Consider the following 20,960-nt stretch of genomic DNA (forward strand, 5'->3'; position numbering starts at 1 on the left):
AAAGTAGAATAAGCTCTGATCACTAATCTTAATATTTACCCTTAATGCAAAGCACATCTCCTGGAAGAGATGTATGATGCTTTGTATTATACATCTCCTCCAGGAGATGTGCTTTGCATTAAGGGTAAATATTAAGATTAGTGATCAGAGCTTATTCTACTTTTACCATGAGTTGCCTTGGTCTTGCAATACGTGCAGGGCCAGCTAGACTTGCAACACTTGCAGGCACAAACTTGACTTATTTGTCTGTTTGCTTACTTGGGAAAGGGAGTAAAACCAGGTTTAAAATAGCTTGGTATCTTTAACATTTATTATACCCAAGGTGAAATACTTTCTACAGCTAGATTTATATCAATTAGGGGTTTGCATAGACCAGATTTATATATTATTACAATAGCCAGAAATCATGGATAACAAAGAGATGTATGATGCTTTGTATTATACATCTCCTCCAGGAGATGTGCTTTGCATTAAGGGTAAATATTAAGATTAGTGATCAGAGCTTATTCTACTTTTACCATGAGTTGCCTTGGTCTTGCACTACGTGCAGGGTCAGCTAGACTTGCAACACTTGCAGGCACAAACTTGACTTATTTGTCTGTTTGCTTACTTGGGAAATGGAGTAAAACCAGGTTTAAAATAGCTTGGTATCTTTAACATAAATCTAGCTGTTTTTTTTTTTTTTCACAGTTTTCCTTTGAATAAATTTTCTTAGCCTTTTACTCAACAAGAAAAATCCTCTATGATTCTATGTTTAATTTCATAAAAATGTACAATGAGAGAGATCTGCTCCGCTCATCTGAGAAATGTTTTTGTGACTAAACTGTTAAATTATTCAGTGTGGCCACTGCAAAACCTTGAACTGATATATTTCAGATTTAACACTGTCTATTCTAGCTATCTTTCTACATTTCTATCTCAAAGACTGATATACACTCCTTAGTGATATTTTCTACAGCTGTTCTCACCTTTCCAGATATTTAGAATATCCTTATCTTCAGCAGTTTTTTTGCTATTCCAGTTACCATCTTTGATTCCTACTGATACTCTTTCCTCAGTTTTTAACATTTCTTAGGCCCTTTTACCCAAATACTAGATAATACTCACTATCCTACCAACACCAATGACCTTTTCTTAACTGGAGCCTCTTCCAAATGCACTGCATATGTCAGCTCATGCCACAACCTCATCTGAGTTTCCTCTACTATGGAATATCTGTTACCTAGCCAGTGTGTCTTGGCATGCACTGCAATGTGGCAGATGGAATGGCCTTCATTACTCCTTTCTATTTTCCTGATCCAATCAAATAACAGATGGCAGTCTAAGAAAAAAAAAAAATCCAGTAATCAAAACTGACTCAAGAGCAAAACTCCAGCTTTACAATCAGTTTATGCTAGTCAAAAACTAGTGACAAATCTGAATCTTATTTTGAAAGGGTCAAATGCAGTAATCTTGCCTGCTGTTCAATTGGCAGGAAGAGCCTTCTGGTTCCTTCCAAATACTTGCAAGCACCACAGGATGATGTTTTCAAGTATTTTTTAAATATTTTCCATGCTCTCACTACTTACACATCCAGATGGTGCCATTGTAACATCAGAGTTGGGGGGAAAGAGTGATGCAGATCTCATATCATTATTATCTCCATCATATTGTTTTTGTTTCCCCCCCATCTTGTCTAACATGAACTCTGTAGTATGGAAGCTAACCAATATTCACCTATCAAACTGCTGTTTCATTTTCCTCACTATGTATTCTGCCAGTCTCTTCACATCTGATGTTTTAGCCTTTACTACCTACCTTTGAATACAAACCACTGAGAAGTTTGGAGAAATTTGTGTGGTTGCTCTTGGCATTCCAGGACATCTGATTGTGTGTGACATACAGGTGTGTTCACCAAACTACCATCTTATGGTCTGCATTCTGCCCTAAGCAATTAATTTACAAGACAGCTTCATTGGTTATTTGCAACATTTCACGGTAATATGACTTCCTCTTCCCAACCAGTTCTGAATTGCCAGAGGGCTATGTATTTTAGCCCACTCTTTTCATCTGTAAATAAATGACCAATTTCTCGCTGAGCTCAAATCCTATCCATAGCTTTGCTGATGCACTCCATTGAACAAACTTTGTAGCACACAGTTATTCAAGGCTTCAAGATCTTTGGTCTTCTTTGATCTTCTTTGGTCTCCTTGCTATTTTTCAGTGGGATGGGAATAAACTTGTGAACTTCACTGCTACTAAATGCAGTCTTGTGTTATTCTCTACAAGAGAGATGTTATTTCACTTTTTCTTACCTTTTTCTCATAACATCATAATTTTACATCATGGTTTAAGCCAATAAGAATACAATTTGGTCAGCTAAATCCCAAATTGCCAGCCCATCTTTGTTCATTCACTATCCAGATAGATACCTAACAGGCAGTGAAGGAAAAGAAGAAAGTATGGCGAAAATGTCAGCTTGTGCTCTTAGCGAATTTAGAGATACAAATGTAAGAAAGCTAAACAATGTGTAAAACTAGCTAAACAAAAGTCATGGGAAGACTTTGGCAAGAACATAGAAAATAAATATCAGGAAGTTAGCAAATATTCTGGAGGCTGTTGAAAAAGCTCAGAAATGGAGGAAAGAGTGCTGTAAAAGGAATTAGAGATGATAAAGGTTACATGAACACTGGAGAAAAAGATATCCTTGAGGTATGGAGTAATTACGAAAATTGCTAAATGAAACAAGCAGTGACAGCACAGTGGTAAAAAACACTCAACAGGCACTCAAGAATACATATTCATACTTGAAATGGAAAAAGCCATAAAAAGCCAGAAATGTGGAAAGGCAGCAGGAGTAGATAATATTTGACAAGAAATGCTCAAGTATGGAGGTATAGAAGTTTTACAGTGGCTGCACTGCATAGTTAAGAAGGCCTGAATTCCAGGTGATTGGAGTAGAGCTCATAGTACCTTTATTTAAAAAGGGAAATAAAACTGAATGTGAGAATTACAGAGATATTTCTCCTACTGAGTGTTCCTGGTAAGATTTATGCAAGTATACCTGAGAAATGGTTGAGAAGGATTGTGGAAGGGAAGGGAAGCTTGGGGAAGAACAACCTGGATTCAGGCCAAATAGAGGCTGTCAGGATCAGATTTTCACTTTACGACAAAGAGTTGATCAATCATTGGAAGAATATAACAAAGATCTGTATTTAAGTTTTGTAGATCTGGAAAAGGCATATGACAAGGTGCCAACAGAAAAGCTATTCAAAACGCTAGAGTTATATAGTGTCAATGGGGCATTATATCAAGCAATACTAAGTCTTTATTTGAGTTGTAAGTCAGTAGTTAGAATTGAAGGAAGTACAGGAAGATGGTTTAATGTTAAATCTGGTGTCAGACAAGGATGTACATTATCCCCTCTGTTATTCATTATCTATGTGGATCACATTATGAAGTGGTATTAAACCAGATATCAAAATTGGAGATGTTATTCTTTTAAATAAATACAGTACAAGTCTGCAAGATTCCCTGGCTAAATTGAATTACTTTTGCAATTAATTTGGTAAGAAAATCAGCAATAACAAGACAAAGACAATGAAAATAGGAAGAAACATAGCTGTATGCAAGGCAGTGTTCAAACCAATTTTAACTTATGGATCTGAGAGCTGGACCAAAGACTAGAGACTACAGATATGAGAGCTCTGAGAAAGATTAGGGGCATGAACAGATGGCATCAATGGCAATATAAAATTAGAAACGAGGATATTAGGAAAGAACTTGACATTGCTAGCATCCAGGAATGTGTTAGCAGAGCTAATCACAGGTGGTTTGGTTAGTAGGGAGAGGAAAGATTAGAAAAACAAGTGTTCTCTGCCAGGTTGGCAGGAAACAAGACCCAGAGGAACACCAAGATATAGGTGGATTGTTACAGTAAAAAGTACCTTAGAAGACAGAAATATAAGATCTGATAATGTTCGAGTCTTGACAGATAACAGATTGATGAGGGAAAATTGAGGGTACATGTCAAGAATTTGATGATGATTTTTTTTTTTTTTATAATACTTAGAATTTTAAACAAGAATTATATTTCTCTTCTTGGACTTTAAAAAAAATGCAAATCTCCCTTTAACTCTTGTCCGCACATGTCCACACATGTGCTACAAATTATATAAACTTTTATGTGTGTAGTTAATATTAATTTTTTTTTTCCACGTAATCTATCAGACTTTTTCAGTTACATGTATGATCTCTGTTTTCTTCCACAGTAATTTTTCTTCAATAGCCTCCTCCTTCATATTTATATTCTATACTCTACTGAACCTTTTCAATGACCTTTATTACTTTACATACAACCTTCGTACATTTTTTCCAAATTTCTCAAAGGCACATGCTAACTTACTGGCTCACTCTTTCTATATTTCTTCTTTTCATGGAGACTTATTTTTTTAGGTTTTAGACAACTTCACCACATTCTTCCATAGCTGAATCAATCACCTTTTCTTCAGATTTTGTGACCGAGTCTGTGGTTTGGTTCTTGCTTTCAAACTGCAAACCGTCACTTTTTCTCACATTTGGAAAATGTTTGTATATTTGCATCTACAGGTCACAAGAGCTAATTCACTTTGATTCTTTTCAAAACTTTTGTACATATTTTTCTTTTCCATGGAAAAATCATTTTTATCCTACTCAACACTAAGTTGTGGTCACTCCTATTTCAAATTCTCTTGTATTTTTGATTAACCTGAAGACACCACTATCAACAATTTCTTGTTTTAAGTGGATTCCTCTTGATGCAAATCTATTATTATTATTACGTAACACCTCAAAGGAGTCCAAGGATTCATCAAGGGAGGGCACCTGCTTCTACTACCCTCTGTCACCACTAGTATTTTTTTTTTTTTTGGCTATAAATTGCGTGTATTCTGAAGGTTGATTTGTCTGTATTATGCACATTTTTGTATTGGAACACGGTGTTAATAATGACTGGTTAGGGTCACAAGCAGATATCTGGAATTTGCCATTATTATTAGACTGCTCTATATCTCCTAAATGTTTCTGCATGTCTGTGATTCATTTCCTATTCTGTTTTTTCAGGTCTTCAACAAGAACTAATTTTTTTCCTTTATTTATTATTTTTTAAAATTTTTTATATTTTTTTATGTAACCTGCTCTCTCTCTCTCACGATTTGTCATTTCTGAGACCACAGACACAAATTCTATTGTCTAATTTCCTATTTTGAAATTTGTCCATACTACTTGAAACTGATTAGCTATTCTTCCTTTTAGTTTTTAATGTATTCGTATGGGATTCCCTCAATTCCTCAACTGTCCCTTAAGACTGGTTGAGCCCTCCTAGTGAGGGATTAAGTATGTACTTATGACTGTAAATCCGTGTGTGTTCACGGGACTGGTTTGACTGTTCTGAGGGACGAAAAACCTGAGTTTCCGGGTGAAAAAACCCTAGTCGAAAGAGACCAGATAAAGGTTCCTCACGTCATGGACGGGAATTGAACCCAGGTCTTTCCGACCAAAGGGCTTTGTCTATACTGACTGAGCTAAAGAGGCTCTATTCCTTTTAGTAATCAGTATTGACTGGATAAATCATCTTATCTTGTCTTGTCAGATGTCATCTCCTTCCAGGAGGTTGACTACCATGAACTTCCACCATGTACGGTTTTGTGCTTCTCTTTTGTATTCTTCATAGGACAAAATGATCCAGTCCTTAATATTTTCCATCCAATCTGCTCTTTGTCTTCCTCTTCTTCTTTTTCCTTGTATCATTCCTTCTAGAAGTGTTTTTTGTAGAGATTCATGCCTTAGTATGTGACCAAGTTGTTCAGGTGGTTTTCCTTTTCTTAATGGTTTTCAACAGATTCCTATCTTCTCCAATCATCTCTAATATTTCTAAATTAGTTTTTTTTGGCAGTCCATGGGACTCTAAGAATTCTTCTGAGGATCCACATCTTAAAGGCTTTTAGTTTATTTTCACAATATTTTGATATTGTCCATGTTTCTGCTCCATATAGCAGTGTTGACCATACGTAGCATTTGGACAGCCTAATTCTTGTTTTTGTGTGAATTTCCCTTGAGGTCAGAATGTTTTTCATGCTAATGAAGCAAATCTAGCAATTTCTATTCTTCTTAATATTTCCTTATAACACTTTCCATTCTCTGTAATTAGTTGACTCAAATATAACTCTCTACTTGATCTAAAATATTTCCTCTGATCTTAATATTTATATCGGGTATTTTCCCCTTTTCTCTTGTTACCAGCATGGTTTTGGTTTTTTTGAAGTTGAAATTAAGTCCATATTTTTCACTTAGCTTCAGCGTCTCTTATAGGTTTTGAAGATCTTTTTCATTTTCAGCTAGCAGTACTGTATCACCTTCACATCTTAAGTTGTTTATATTCCTACTCCCTATGCTGACTCCTTTAAATTCTTCTAATTGCTGGAAGATATTTTCAGTATAGAGGTTAAACAATATACGAGAAAGAACACAGCCTTGTCTGACACTCTTCTTTACTGGGAATTCCTCTGAGATTTCTCCTGATATTTTTATTTTCGCTTCAGCATCTCTTCTAATAGGTTTTGAAGATCTTTTTCATTTTCAGCTAACAGTACTGTATCACCTTCACATCTTAAGTTGTTTATATTCCTGCTCCCTATGCTGACTCCTTTAAATTCTTCTAATTGCTGGAAGATATTTTCAGTATAGAGGTTAAACAATATAGGAGAAAGAACACAGCCTTGTCTGACACTCTTCTTTACTGGGAATTCCTCCGAGATTTCTCCTGATATTTTTATTGAGGCAGTTTGCTCCCAATATAGATTTATCAGTAATCTGGTATCTTTACCATCTATTCCTAAATTTCTGATGCATTTGATTAGTTGTTCATGTTGTATATTGTCAAAGGCCTTTGTGTAGTCAATAAAACATAAGTAGACTTCTCTCTGCTTCTCCAGATATCTTTCTATAATAGTTCTAATGTTGAAGAGTCCTTCTCTAGTTCCTTTATTTTCCTGGAAACCAGATTGTGTTTCATTAATTTCCATTTTGATTTTATGTTTATTTCTTTCTAGGATGATATATAACATAACTTTTGCTATCTGACTGATCAGGCTGATTGTTCTGTATTCTTCACATTTGATTGTCTTTGATTTTTTAGGTATTGGTAGGAACGGAACGTTGAGTGCTTAAAATCTTTTTGCAGGTGTCCTGTTTCGTATATTTTGTTACATATGTCAGTCAGTGATCTTATAGCCTTATCATCTAAAGCCTTTAGATATTCTGCCATAATTCCATCCATTCCTGGAGCTTTTCCTGGTTTCAGTTTCCTAATGGCATTTGTTACTTCCCAGGTAAGAATAGTAGGCCCTCTCCAAATCTTCTTGCATTGGCTTATCTATTCTATTATGATTGTAGAGTTCCTTTGAATACTCTACCCATCTATCCCTTATTTTGTTTTTCTCCATTAGGATGTTTCCACTGGTATCTTCGATGCAATGAGAGCCTACCCTTTTGCAAGATTTGTTAGTTAGCTCCTTAACTTTTTCATTAAGTTCTCTGGTTTTTGTGCTTTTTGCTCAGAAGTTCAATTTCCTTGCATTTGTTGTTGAGCCATAGTTCTTTTGCAATCCTACATTCTTTCCTGATCTCCTTATTTAAGTTCTTGTATTCAGGACGATTTTTGTGTTTCTTTCTTTCCTCCATCATTTTCAATATCTTATCATTCATCCAGGGTTTACTCATTTTTCTTCTCAAATTTGGGAATTGTTTGTTTCACTGCCTTTTTTATGCCCTCTTTAAATTTCTGCCATCTATCCTCAATCTCATCTTTAGGGTAAGGATACTTGATGGGATCAGGAGCAGTGGATTGTGCCAGTTCCTTTAAAAATTTACCTTGTATTTCTTGATTTTTAAGGCAGCCATGATCATATTTTTCTATGTTTAGAGGTTTCATTGTTTTCTTTAATTTTATTGCTACTTTAATGACCACAGGGTTGTGGTCTGATTCAATATCAGCCCCTGGGTATGTTTTGGCTTGTAAAATGTTATTCCGGAATCTTTTTTTAAATCATTATATAGTCAATCTGGTTCCTACAGCTGTCTCCGGGACTTTTCCATGTGTGAAGTCTTCTAGGAGGGTGGCTAAATAAAGTATTTGCTATTACCAGATTGTTTTCTTCACAGAACTGTATTAATTTTTCTCCTCTTGGATTTCTATATCCCAGGCCCTGGTTTCCCATGCAGGAAGAGATCTTTTCTGGGCCTACTTTACCATTTAGATCTCCCATAACAATAGTTATGTCATCTGATTTAGCATTGTTTAGTGCATTTTGAATGTCTTCATAGACATTCAACATCTTCATCTGGGTAATCAGAAGTAGTTGCATATATTTGGACAATAAAAATATGAAAAGGTTGAGCTGCAATTTTTAATGCAATTATCCTGTCACTTATGGGCCAAAATTCAAGTAAGGATTGCACAATCTTATTTTTTAGTACAAATGCTACTCCATTCCTATGACTGTCTCCACATGAGTATATAATTGAATGGCTCTTTCTGTTTATTTTTCCACTATTAGTCCATTTGACTTCACTGATACCAGCAATGTCCATTTTCATTGCTTCAAATTCTTGTATAAGGTTATGTAACTTCCCAGCTTCATATAAGGTCTTACATTCCAAGTTGCAAGCCTTAAGAGAAGATTCTTGGTTTTCAGACATGACGGATCAGGAGATACCCTCCCTGGAGGGTTTAAGGTAGCTTCGTCATATGCTATTTCCATAGTATCCATCTTACGTTCCTGAGTTTCTTTCTCTTCTTCCCTGTAATGTTTCCAAGAGACAAAAGTTGTAGATCATCTTATACTTATTATTTAAAAGATTGTCACCGGTTTTAGTCTCTTCGGTTTTGGTAACATCAATTATGTTGAAATATTTCTATAATTCTGTGCTAGTTACACTTCCTTTTCACTGAAGTTTCTTATTCTGCTGATGTTATTCCAGTAACCAACTTTACGCTATTTTCACCAGTTCCTTGATGACAACAGCAGCGTTCTTATTAATCAAGCAACTTCCTAGCTTGCATGATATCTCTTTATTGAATAAGCATATATTGATTTCATATTATTGCGAATAAGTTATTCAGTGTTAACAAACAGGTAAGTAGAGAATAAAATCTAGAAAATCATATTCCATTAATTAAAGAATTAATAAATTTAGTTTAATCCTTTATCCAAGTGTGAGCAAACAAAGTTTGCGCCTGAAAGTATCTTCAGGACTGCGGTAAGGTGGTACAACACCAGGGCACTCCTTGCAAAGGTGGAGCAAGCTACCAACACTCCTATCTAAGTATCTCCCATAATGCAAAACACATCTCCTTGCAGATATGTATTTCAGGTGCAAACTTTGTTTGCTCACACTTGGATAAAGGATTAAACTAAATTTATTATACTCTAACCAAGTGAAAAATAAACTTTCAACATCTTTCTCTAAATCCAGAGTAATTTATTAAAAAAGGGCAGCACACTATTTGGCAACTCCTATAGGTGGAGATGACCTGCTAAGCTTCTGCCTGGTATCTCCACTTGGGCCTGGCTCCCACTGAAGAGACCTCAATAAAGGTCGAAACTAGTCTGGGTTGTGGCCATTCCCTTAATGCATTACATTAGACATATCCGCAAGGAGATGTGTTTTGCATTATGGGAGATACTGAGATAGGAGTGTTGGTAGCTTGCTCCACCTTTGCAAGGAGTGTCCTGGTGTTGTACCACCTTACTCCAGTCCTGAAGATACTTTCAGGTGCAAACTTTGTTTGCTCACACTTGGATAAAGGATTAAACTAAATTTATTATACTCTAACCAAGTGAAAAATAAACTTTCAACAAATTAAAGAATTGTTATTCTTCTAGTAATGAAAGCTATTTGTAAAGAAATTCTGTTGGAGTGCTGCTATATTATTATTATTATTTGGAAACTTCCATGGAGTCAACACTCATTGTGGGAGGCCCACTCAATCATCAAAATGTCTATCATGATAAACTTTGAAGTTATTTACACTATCTGTACTCACAACACACTCAGGCAATGCATTCTACTCACTAACAACTCTCCACATAAAAATACTCCTCACACCCTTCTTCACCACATCTTTATACAACTTCCAGGGATGGCCTCTCGTTCTTTCTATCATAACATCCACTCTGTTTATAATTTCTTTTGTATTAATCTAAAAGAATTCCTTAACTAATTTGAAGGTTTCTCTCATATCTCCTCTTTTCCTCTTACCCCACCGCCAACCTCTGTAATGCACATTCTCTGAAACAGTCTTCATCGAAGGCAAATGAAATGGTTGCTTCTTATACTTCTAGCATTTGTATACAAATGCTAGAAGTCCTCCACTACAAATGTCCTCCACTCTGGAGGACACTCCAGAGTCCTGATATCACTTTGGTTATTCATCTTTGAACTAGAGTTTCCACATCACAATGAAAACTAGGTGACCAGATCTGAGCACAATAGTCCATATGTGGTCTGACCAATGCCTTATATAGATGCACCATCACATCCTTATCCCTACATGTCAATGCACTTCTTATCATAGCAGTAATACGATGTTTAGTCTTTGCAACACATGCGATGTGTCCTCAGAACTTCAGTCCACTGTCCACCACCACTCCAAGATCCCAAATTTCATCCACTTCCTGAAGTAGAGCTCCACCAGTACAGACAATAGCCTTATATCTCTGTATCTCAAAGTGTAACACCTTGCATTTATCAACATTAAAACTGCAGCCCCACTCACTTGTCCAAGCTAAGTCTATTCAAATCTTCCTGCAGAGAATTAATATCAGCACTACTCCTGATAATTCTATCTAACTTTGCATCATAAGCAAACATTTGAAGATCCCAAGTCAATCTACACGAAATACCATTAACACGTTAAACAGTAGGGGCTCAAGAACAGAGCAATGACGCACATGAATGGTCACCTTTCTTTCCTGAGACATGGTTCCATCATACTCGACTTGCTGGTATCATTCAGAGAGCCAATCTCTGATCCATCTAACCAATATACTATTTATTCCTATCCTCTGCAGCTCGCATACCAACTTATCATGTGGTAATCTATGAAATGCTTTTGCAAAGTACAAGAATATCACTGTATATGATTCTCCCTTATCTAACACATTTGTTACCTTATCATGAAACATAAGCAGACTGCTAAAAACAAGACCTGCCCTTCACAAATTCATGCTGACCATCATAAAGAATCTTATGTTCATCAATCCAATTCTGTATTCTATTTCTGACCAATTTTTCCAACACTTTGATTACAAACTGCAGATATACAGACTGGTCTATAATTGGAAACTTCTGTTCTCAAACCATGCTTGTGGAGAGGTATTATTTTAGCTTCTTTCCACTCCTTAGGAAAAACCTTACCCACTGCAAGACTCATTAAATAACCAGGACAAGGGCATGGCTAACTCTATATGCATGTCATACTAACATAACAAATTCACATAAGCTTAATATTAATTATATAATTTAACACTGACTATATGCTTGTAACTATTGCATTACAGATATAAACTCATACAAGACTGTAAATTTTAAAATATTATAAAATTGTTTTCAACATAATAAAATTTCTTTCCCTCTCCCCCAATTCATCTAAAGTAGGTCAACTTATGTGACTAGGTGCAAAATTTTTACCAAAGAGTCATACAAGTGACCTCGATGGCATAGCTGTCTACTATGATGGACGTAGTGAAACATTTGTTTTACTTGAACATGCAGTTCCAATTTTTGATTTGTACATGCGGAGAGCATAATTGACATTCATTTTGTATGTGAGAAAAATGATTATTCAGACAAATTTGTTGAGCCAACCAACAGAACTAATCCATCAGTCAAGGCAACTCAGGTAATGGCCTAGCAGGAGCAGACCCACAAAACCTTGACATTACAATTAAATCTCCAATTCACTAATAGATCATTATTTCTTCTTGGCTAATTTAATTTCATTATAAAAGGAATAAGTAGAAAACCACATGCATTATTTTTAAGTGCCATCAGTTAACAAGGAAATAAGCATATTTGAGTAATAATAATAGTTACAATTCGTGTGTAGAGGCTTAAGTGCTGTGAGGACATCATGTTGGAGGCTTAATGGATTTTTTACAACACTCAAAAAGAATTAAAATAGAATTTAATACTTCCTATATTTCGTCCTAGTCACTAGGACATCTATGGGGATTACAAAAACAATTAATGTAACATGCATACAAATATCATACAATACTAAGCCCAACCACATGGGTGACACTAAAGTCCTATCTAGGTGGAGCGCCCTCTAAGGGCAGTAGTAGGTGGCCTGGAATGTAAGGTGGGACCTCTGGTGATGAGTGTTTCCCAAATCTTCGGAAGCTTAATGCAACCGTATATTTATTAAGATTTGGTTGGTTTCTGAGAGCTGCTGCTTCTAAGAAAAGTCTCTCTTTCTTGAATTTGCTGTGGTGGAGCATGGTGGTTTTCTTCCATCATACCCTGTGGGTGGTATCCAAAACATGGTCAGCCAAGCCTGAATGGCCATAGTTGTGTTTACGGATGTAAGACTTGTGTTCCTCCAGGCAGATGGATGCTGATCTGCCTGTCTGTCCAAAGTACACCAGCTTACAGGAACAGGGTACTTTGTAAACTCCAGGCAGAGAGAGAGGAGGGAGCTGATCTTTCGTAGAACGGATAAGGATAGCAAGTTTGCGGTGGGGCTTATATGCTGTATGTAGGTTGTACTTTTTTAGAATCTTGGCTATTTTTTCGGATGTGCCACGGATGTAGGGCATGGTGATGGCATTTTTAATCTCTCCCAGATTATACTCTCCCACCACCACCCCTCTCAACAATATGGCATTATTAAAACTCTTACCAAGAGAGTCCACAATCTTTGTTCCAGTGGAACTGCCCTCACTGCTGAGCTCAACCACATACACAGCAATTTCCTCTCCAATGGCTACAGCGATCACAGTATCAAAAAAATAATCAGTTCCTCCCCCATTCCCCGTCCTTCCTGTCAACAAGATTTTAAAAATGCCATCACCATACCCTACATCCGTGGCACATCCAAAAAAATAGCCAAGATTCTAAAAAAGTACAACCCACACTCAGCATATAAGCCCCACCGCAAACTTGCTACCCTTATCTGTTCTACGAAAGATCTCCCTCCTCTCTCTCTGCCTGGAGTTTACAAAGTATCCTGTTCCTGTAAGCTGGCGTACTTTGGACAGACAGGCAGATCAGCATCCATCTGCTTGGAGGAACACAAGTCTTACATCTGTAAACACAACTATGGCCATTCAGGCTTGGGTGACCATGTTTTGGACACCACCCACAGGGTATCATGGAAGAAAACCACCATGCTCCACCACAGCAAATTCAAGAAAGAGAGACTTTTCTTAGAAGCAGCAGCTCTCAGAAACCAACCAAATCTTAATAAATATACGGTTGCATTAAGCTTCCGAAGATTTGGGAAACACTCATCACCAGAGGTCCCACCTTACATTCCAGGCCACCTACTACTGCCCTTAGAGGGCACTCCACCTAGATAGGACTTTAGTGTCACCCACATGGTTGGGCTTAGTATCGTATGATATTTGTGTGCATGTTACATTAATTGTTTTTGTAATCCCCGTAGATGTCCTAGTGACTAGGATGAAATATAGGAAGTATTAAATTCTATTTTAATTCTTTTTGAGTGTTGTAAAAAATCTATTAAGCTTCCAACATGAATAATAGTTACAAAAATTTTGTCAGTAATGGGCATGGGGATGGACAGGAAAAGAATCATGAATAAGAGAAGGAATATCATGTAGTGGTGTATGAAGGGGAACTGCAACTATCTTGTCTATGCATTTCAACTTAGAAGTCCAGCACTTTATCATTATGTGGATTATGTGCAATGTTATTACAGCTCTTTACATGGATTATGCAGTATTTCAATTTATTTTATTTTTTTCAGATAAGCACCAAACAAAATTTCTCTCAATGCCAAGTTTGGAACTAACTCTAGTGTTTCTAACCTAAATTTAAAATACTCAAGAGATTATACACGATTTTCTTTCCCATCAAATAGAGCTTAGTTATTGCTCTTCTGGAGGTTCAGTTATGCTTTGTGTCATACCATTAGAACTTGTAATGGGCATTTCAAAAGTAATGCCATCATTGTTGTAGCTCCCTATCCAAAAGATATGAAGGGGGGGGGGTTTGAAGTCTCTACTTTATTTTCTCAGCATAATCTTTCTTCCTTTCAATACATTTTTTATATGTCATAATATAATAAATTTTTCAAAACCATCACAGTGAAACTTTTCTGGTTTTTGGAACTGTTTTCTCCATGTCTACTTTAACTTCATCATTTTCAAAATGGATACCAGAATCTTCACTTTTGAAAAAACCACAAGTCCAGATATTTCACAACTTCAGATCCGATCTCTTCACTAAATGTTGAAGGGAACTTGCTCATCTCTATGTTATCATGGTATAATTATTCTTCAGAATGAACATAATTAATTCACTGTTGAATTTTTTTGACCTTAGTGAGACAGGGTGGTGATATTCCAGAGACTAAATTTTCATTTCAGGGTAATAACGATGGACCCAACTTTCATCATTATTCTCTGAAGAAAAGCATTTCTCTTCTGTTTGGTAATGCTGAAGCAGTCAGCAACAATCTGCAGTCTTGTATGATTGCATCTGCTAGTCACCCTACATGTGCACATTTTATTGTGGCTGAGTTCTGTTATGATTTCATTAATTGTGCTAATTCAATGTTCAGTTTCATTGATAGTGACTCTGCCTTATTTGATTCTCTGATTAACTGCTCAGCTTTCAGCTGAGCAGTTAATCTATCAGAAACTATCAGCTGCATAGCCCAATTTGATTGGTCAATAATATCAATTCCTTCATGCCCAATGATATATAGATAGTACTCACATCCACCCTTCACCATAAAAACCTTGTGATCAGTAGAGAATTTTAATAGCAAGAACTCATATTTTCCTGCTTCAGAAATTCAATGACTGTGCACTGTTTTATGCTCTTCAACCGATAAAAAACTTGCTCACTGTGTATAAAACAGCAAAAGCAATACAACTTTGATACATCACCACTGTATACTAAACTGTAGCAGAGAGAGAGAGAGATGAAAGAACAAAGACCAGGCAAAAAATGTCAAGGCCACTCACATTCCAAGAGCCTTGCACATGATATAGATCTTACTTTTGGAATGCTCTTTGTATAATGCAAAAAGAATTTCAGTATCTAATTTCTTTAAAAGGAAATTAATGATATTAGAACATATATTAGATTTCAATTCAAAAGACTTACCAATGAGTTGGTGTGCTCTCTGCTGAATGTCCCATCACAGATCCTGATCCTAATGGGGGGAAAAACAAAATGCTATACTAACTACAAAAAATGAAATTTATATAATCATTTTTCTGTTTTAAATATCAAAACATCTTAGTATTATTTTTATTATTATTATTACGGGCAACTCCAAGGAGTCCTTAGACACATCAAGGGAGGTCCTAAACATCATGTCAAGAACTATTAAGCTTCACACAGTATCTATTATACTTTGCTTTGAACTCATTCACAGTCATGGCACCCACAACAGACTCTGGCAGCTTATTCCACTCATTCACCACTCTCCAAGTAAAAAACTTAGTTCTAACACCCTTGCTAACTACACTCTTGCTCAGTTTCCATGGATGGCCTCTAGTTCTCCCACGACCACACCTGTTCTGAAAAATTTCCTCTGAATTAATCTTGTAAAAACCCCTCAGTAATTTGTATGTCTCAATCATATCACCCCTTTTCCGCCTATCAACCAATTTCTGTAACCCACATTTTCAACCTGTTCTCATAAGGTTCATTCCATAGACCAGCTACCATCTTGGTCACTCGCCTCTGGATCCTCTCTACCTCCTCCTCATCAAGAAGAAATCCTGGCATCCAGATTTGGGCACAGTAGTTATGATGAGGTCTTATCAAGGCTTGATAAAGAGGAACAATAACCTGCTTGTCTTTGCTCATCAAAGTATTCTTCAGTAACCAAGTGATCTTCTGATGAGCTGATTTAGTCACTTTTGCTGTGTGCCCCCCTAAACTTTAACTCCCTATCCACCAACACCCCCAAATCTCTGGCTTTGTCAATTTCCTGGAGTACAGTTCCACCAATGTGGTATACTGCAGCTAATCTTTTCACCCCAAAATGCATAACCTTACACTTTGCCACATTAAACTGACATCCATTCTCCTTAGCCCAGGCTGCCAATCTATCCAAATCATCCTGCAAAATTTTGACATCATGTGTATTCACTATTGTTCTACCCAACTTTGCATGATTGGCAAATAAATGAACAGTTCCTCTCAGATACTTTCCTATATCATTAATGAACAAATTAAATACCACTAGGCACACCACTAGTCACAGGCCTTCTTTTGGACTCTACTCGTGAATAAACTACTCTCTGATATCTCTTCATCAGCCACCCTCCTATCCATCTCACCAACCCTATATCTATCCCCATGTGTTGCAGTTTACTGATAAGAATTCCTTGTGGTATCCTGTCAAAGGCCTTAGCAAAGTCCAGCAGTATCACTGTATACCCATTACCCTTATCCAGTTCAGCCGTCAGTGTATTATAAAACGTGAGCAAGTTACTCAGACATGATCCATTCTTCACAAAACCATGCTGCCCCCCCCCCATAAAGTATCCCATTTCCATCTATCCATTCCTGTATTTTGACTAATTTCTTCAATACTTAACAATTTTCCATTTCTAATACAAAGTGCTTTTTTATGTGCATCTGATTTCTATGTTTACAGACATCAAAATTTTTAATCATTTATAAATTTTGAAGTAAAATTAAAATTTGTAAATATAATTATTATGGGGTTTTAATTTGCACCCCCTTGAGTAGCTTTCACCCCATTATGCAAGAGCTCGAAAGTTTTACACCTTCATAAACACCTCATTCATTCCTTAAGAACACTACGTGTTTATAAAATCTACTATTCATGCAACATATGTTATGAAGAAAAGGAAAAGAGGATGGTCTGCATGTCAGAACATGTTAAAGATGCGGAAAGGAAGAGAAAAACACAAATTTGGATTACCCTATTATACAAACAGTGAACATCATCCTGTACTTCGGCAGAAAATGGAAATGCCATATAACTGCTAAATACGCTGCTTGGAAAGAAATCAATAGACACCCACACATGCAAGGTGCATTGTACCATGTAATGAGTTGTGTGTTTGTAGCTGGTATAAATTGGAGGAATATGATGCTCCCAAGTCAGTGCAACTGTGTTGGGGTGAAATGGTTGTGAGAAGGGAACTGATGGAGTTTGCAAGAGACATTGTGATAAATGCCATGTTGCATGCCTATCTGTTTAGCAAATTGTTGACAAACTGGGCCATCCCAGGTCAACAATTAGTGATACCATACTGAGATGTAAGCACAGGGAGTCAACTGCAAGTACTACTGCAGTGGATGACCACTACACAGACCATAGGGTGCTATGAAGTTCAACAGTAAAAATCACCATTCGTTTGGCAATCATGTTAAATGTAAAGTTCCAGGCATTGACTCTAACACGAATCTGCACAAAAACATTCAGCACCAAGAATCACAACATGGGTTTCCATGGTAGGACTTCAATATGCAAGCCCCACATTACCTGAACCAACCTACAGAATTGTCTTCAGTGGTGCAAAGAGCATGTACAGTGAGATGTGGAAACTTGGAAAACTGTGTTATAGAGCAATACACCCTCTACTGAGCAGATGGATGAGTGTGGGTGGTGTGGTGGATGCTCAGTGAATGTTTCTTATTATTAAGTGGTATGGTCCAGTTTTTCCTGGCTTGGTGTCGGACCTCTGTTTGTGGTGTGACAAACAATGTAATGTTTCCTACTTTGTGGCATTTCTGCAGAACTGACTATTGTCTCTTTCAGCAAGACAATTCACCATGTCATAAGGCTGCTGCTGTAACTGCGTGGTTTGTGGACATCACAGTCGCCACCCTCGACTGGTCTCCACAGAGTCCTGATATGAACCCTACTAAACATCTGTGGGATGAACTGGAGTGCCAGGTGAGGTCAAGGGCTGTCTGGCCCACAACAGTCCAGGACCTCATTACATGCCTACAGTCAGAATTGTCCAAAATTCCCATTGATCACTATCATACACTTGTGGAAAGTATGCCCCATAGGATTGCTACAGTCATCACAGCAAAAGGAGGTCCTATATCTTATGAAGGTGGGTGCCATGGCTGTTTATTCCACACATGGTATCCATTGATTTATTTCCAAGCAGTGTATACCTGCTCAGTGCAATAAAAACCAAGCTATCGATATCTTCACCAGCATAAACTTTGGATATATTGTGCTTTATGTTTTGAAAGGTAATAGTTCCAGCTAAGTAAGTTCATCACACATCCATCGTTAAACCATTTTTCAACTGCTAATGCTCTCTCTCTCTCTCAAAAAGAAAAAAAGTACATGAAATGAGCAGAAAAGATAAGAAGTAGAACTAGTAGTTTTCTTAATATTTTGGGGTTTTATACTGGAAATCCCAAAATTAGAAAACTGAACAGAAGTGATATTAACATCAAAAGAGGAGTGAGACAAGGATGCGTGCTGTCACCACTCATTCAACATATACGCAGACGTAATCTTTAAAAAGGCATCGGAAGAATGTCCAGAGGGAATCACAATAAATGGAAAGGTTGTTAATAACCTACGATATGCAGATGACACCGTGCTAATTACAGATAACATTATGGATCTCCAAAAACTCATTAACAGAGTATACATAGAAAGCCAAAGAATAGGAATAAATATAAACATCAACAAGACAAAATACATGGTCATCAGCAAACATCCAACCTCATCAATGAAACTGACACTCAATGGGAAAAATATTGATCAAGTGTCAAGATATAAATATCTTGGTTGCTGGCTTAATGAAAGGTGGGATCCTGAAATAGATATAAAGACAAGGATTGAAGTTGCATGGCAGTCCTTCATGAAAACGAGAACATTATTCTGCAATAAAGACCTGAACATGGAAGTCTGATGCCGAATGCTGAAATGCTATGTGGTCTATTCTGCTCTATAGAGTTGAAACATGGACATTGAAGGCAACAACCATCAAGAAAATTGAAGCCTTTGAGATGTGGCTATACAGAAGAATGCTAAAAATATCATGGACAGAAAAAATTACCAATGAAGATGTCTTAAAATCTATTGGCAAAGCTAAAGATTTTGTACAAATAATCAAGAAACGAAAAACATCATATCTTGGCCACATCATGAGAAACAGCAAATACCAACTTCTACAAACTATTTTGTAGGAAGAATTGATGGCAAAGGAACTAGAGGAAGAAAAAGAATATCATGGTTTGACAACATCAAGACGTGGACAGGAAAGAACAGCCCACAACTGCTCCAATTAACACAAGAACGCAGCTTGTTCACCAAGATGGTCGCTGACCTTCGATAGAAGATAGCACCATAAGAAGAAGAAGAACGGAAGTTGTGCCCAATTTTCTTCGCAAGAGACTAGAACAGCTCTGTCTGGACAGGAAGCAGCAAGGTTTCTCCTGTTGTTCCTTTCATATTTGTTGATGGTCTTTTGTATGTGTTTTGTAGGAGTTTGTTGTGTGCTTCAACGTAGGGTGAGTGCAAAGATGGAGTTCTTGTCACAAAACAGTCGTGCACTATGCTGATTTTTTTCCCCTTTAACTGCCTGGGTACTGGAAAGTGAACAAGAAGTTTGTATCCAGAAGGGAATGAAGGCCTTGATACCAGGAATAATTTCTGAATGTTGTTCAGAGCAGCAGGTATTGGAATCAGGAGAGTAATAGTCTGATCACAAAAAAGAGAAGTTTTAGAGGTGTTTGTATGTGTTTTGTAAGGAAGAGAAGTTTGTTTTGTAGTGTACATACAAACTACTTAGCACCTTTGTAATGTCAAAGGGCAGGCAATTGGGAATGGTTAAGGGGAGGGTGTTCTGTGGGATAGCAACCTTACACGAGGAGAGGTGACCACAACAGCATGCATGAAAGGAGAATTAGTTTGAAAAGAGAGAGAGAAAGATCAAGAGTACTGGAAGAGTGGAGAGGCTTACATGGTATTTGAATAATTTGTGGAGTCATCATTTTCAAAGCCTTGGAGGAAAGGCTTTGGAAAATAATGAGCCATTTTGGCTCACAACAGTCCAGGACCAATCTTTTGGTCCAAAGTTCCCATTGATCGCTGTCATACACTTGTGGAAAGTATGCCCTATAGGATTGCTGCAGTCATCATAGCAAAAGGAGGTCCTATATCTTAGGAAGGTGGGTGCCATGGTTTAACTACCTAGGAGCATATTAATTGACTTCAAATTGGAACTACAGTAAAGCATACTCTCCGTAGAATGGTCAATGATGAATAAAATCATAAACTTCTTTATATTTAATTCAGAAAATTGCATATATACATTTACACACATATATCTATGTATAGATGCAATTTTCTGAATTAAATATAAACATAAAGAAGTTTATGATTTTATTCATTATTGATCATTCTATGGAGAGTATGCTTTATTGTAGCTATGTTGTTCCAATTTGAAGTCAATTAATATGCTCCTAGGTAGTTAAACCATACTTTACTTTCTTTCCGAGTCAGGAACAATCATATCCTCTCCATCCAAAAGACAGCGGCTTGTATTGCCTTGTCATTGACTGCCAGAATGTCATCCGTGGAGCACACATCGATTAGATCTGGGCAACATAAAAGATGTTCGTCAGTTTGGGTCTCTGCAGTCACAGCTGTCATCATCTGCATAACCCCATTTCATCAGGTTACTTCTGCATCTGGACACTCCCACTCTAAGATGGTTCAAAGTCCT

The 20,960-nt window shown here is 37.0% G+C and overlaps 1 protein-coding gene across 5 annotated transcripts in view; it reads right to left on the reverse strand.

Moving 5' to 3' along the window:
- The window catches only part of LOC150094589 (nuclear receptor subfamily 2 group C member 2-like), an 808,056-nt gene that overhangs the window by 19,211 nt on the left and 767,885 nt on the right, over positions 1–20,960 (reverse strand). For all 5 annotated transcript variants that reach the window (XM_090412047.1, XM_090412048.1, XM_090412044.1 and 2 more), the window contains one exon: positions 15,379–15,427. In XM_090412047.1, coding sequence (XP_090268173.1) covers positions 15,379–15,427 — 49 coding nt within the window. The remainder of the gene's footprint in view (positions 1–15,378; positions 15,428–20,960) is intronic.

This window comes from Typopeltis vanoorti, chromosome 22, assembly GCF_054136105.1.
Source record: "Typopeltis vanoorti isolate ZY-2024b chromosome 22, IOZ_Tvanoo_1.0, whole genome shotgun sequence".
Taxonomy (NCBI): domain Eukaryota; kingdom Metazoa; phylum Arthropoda; class Arachnida; order Uropygi; family Thelyphonidae; genus Typopeltis; species Typopeltis vanoorti.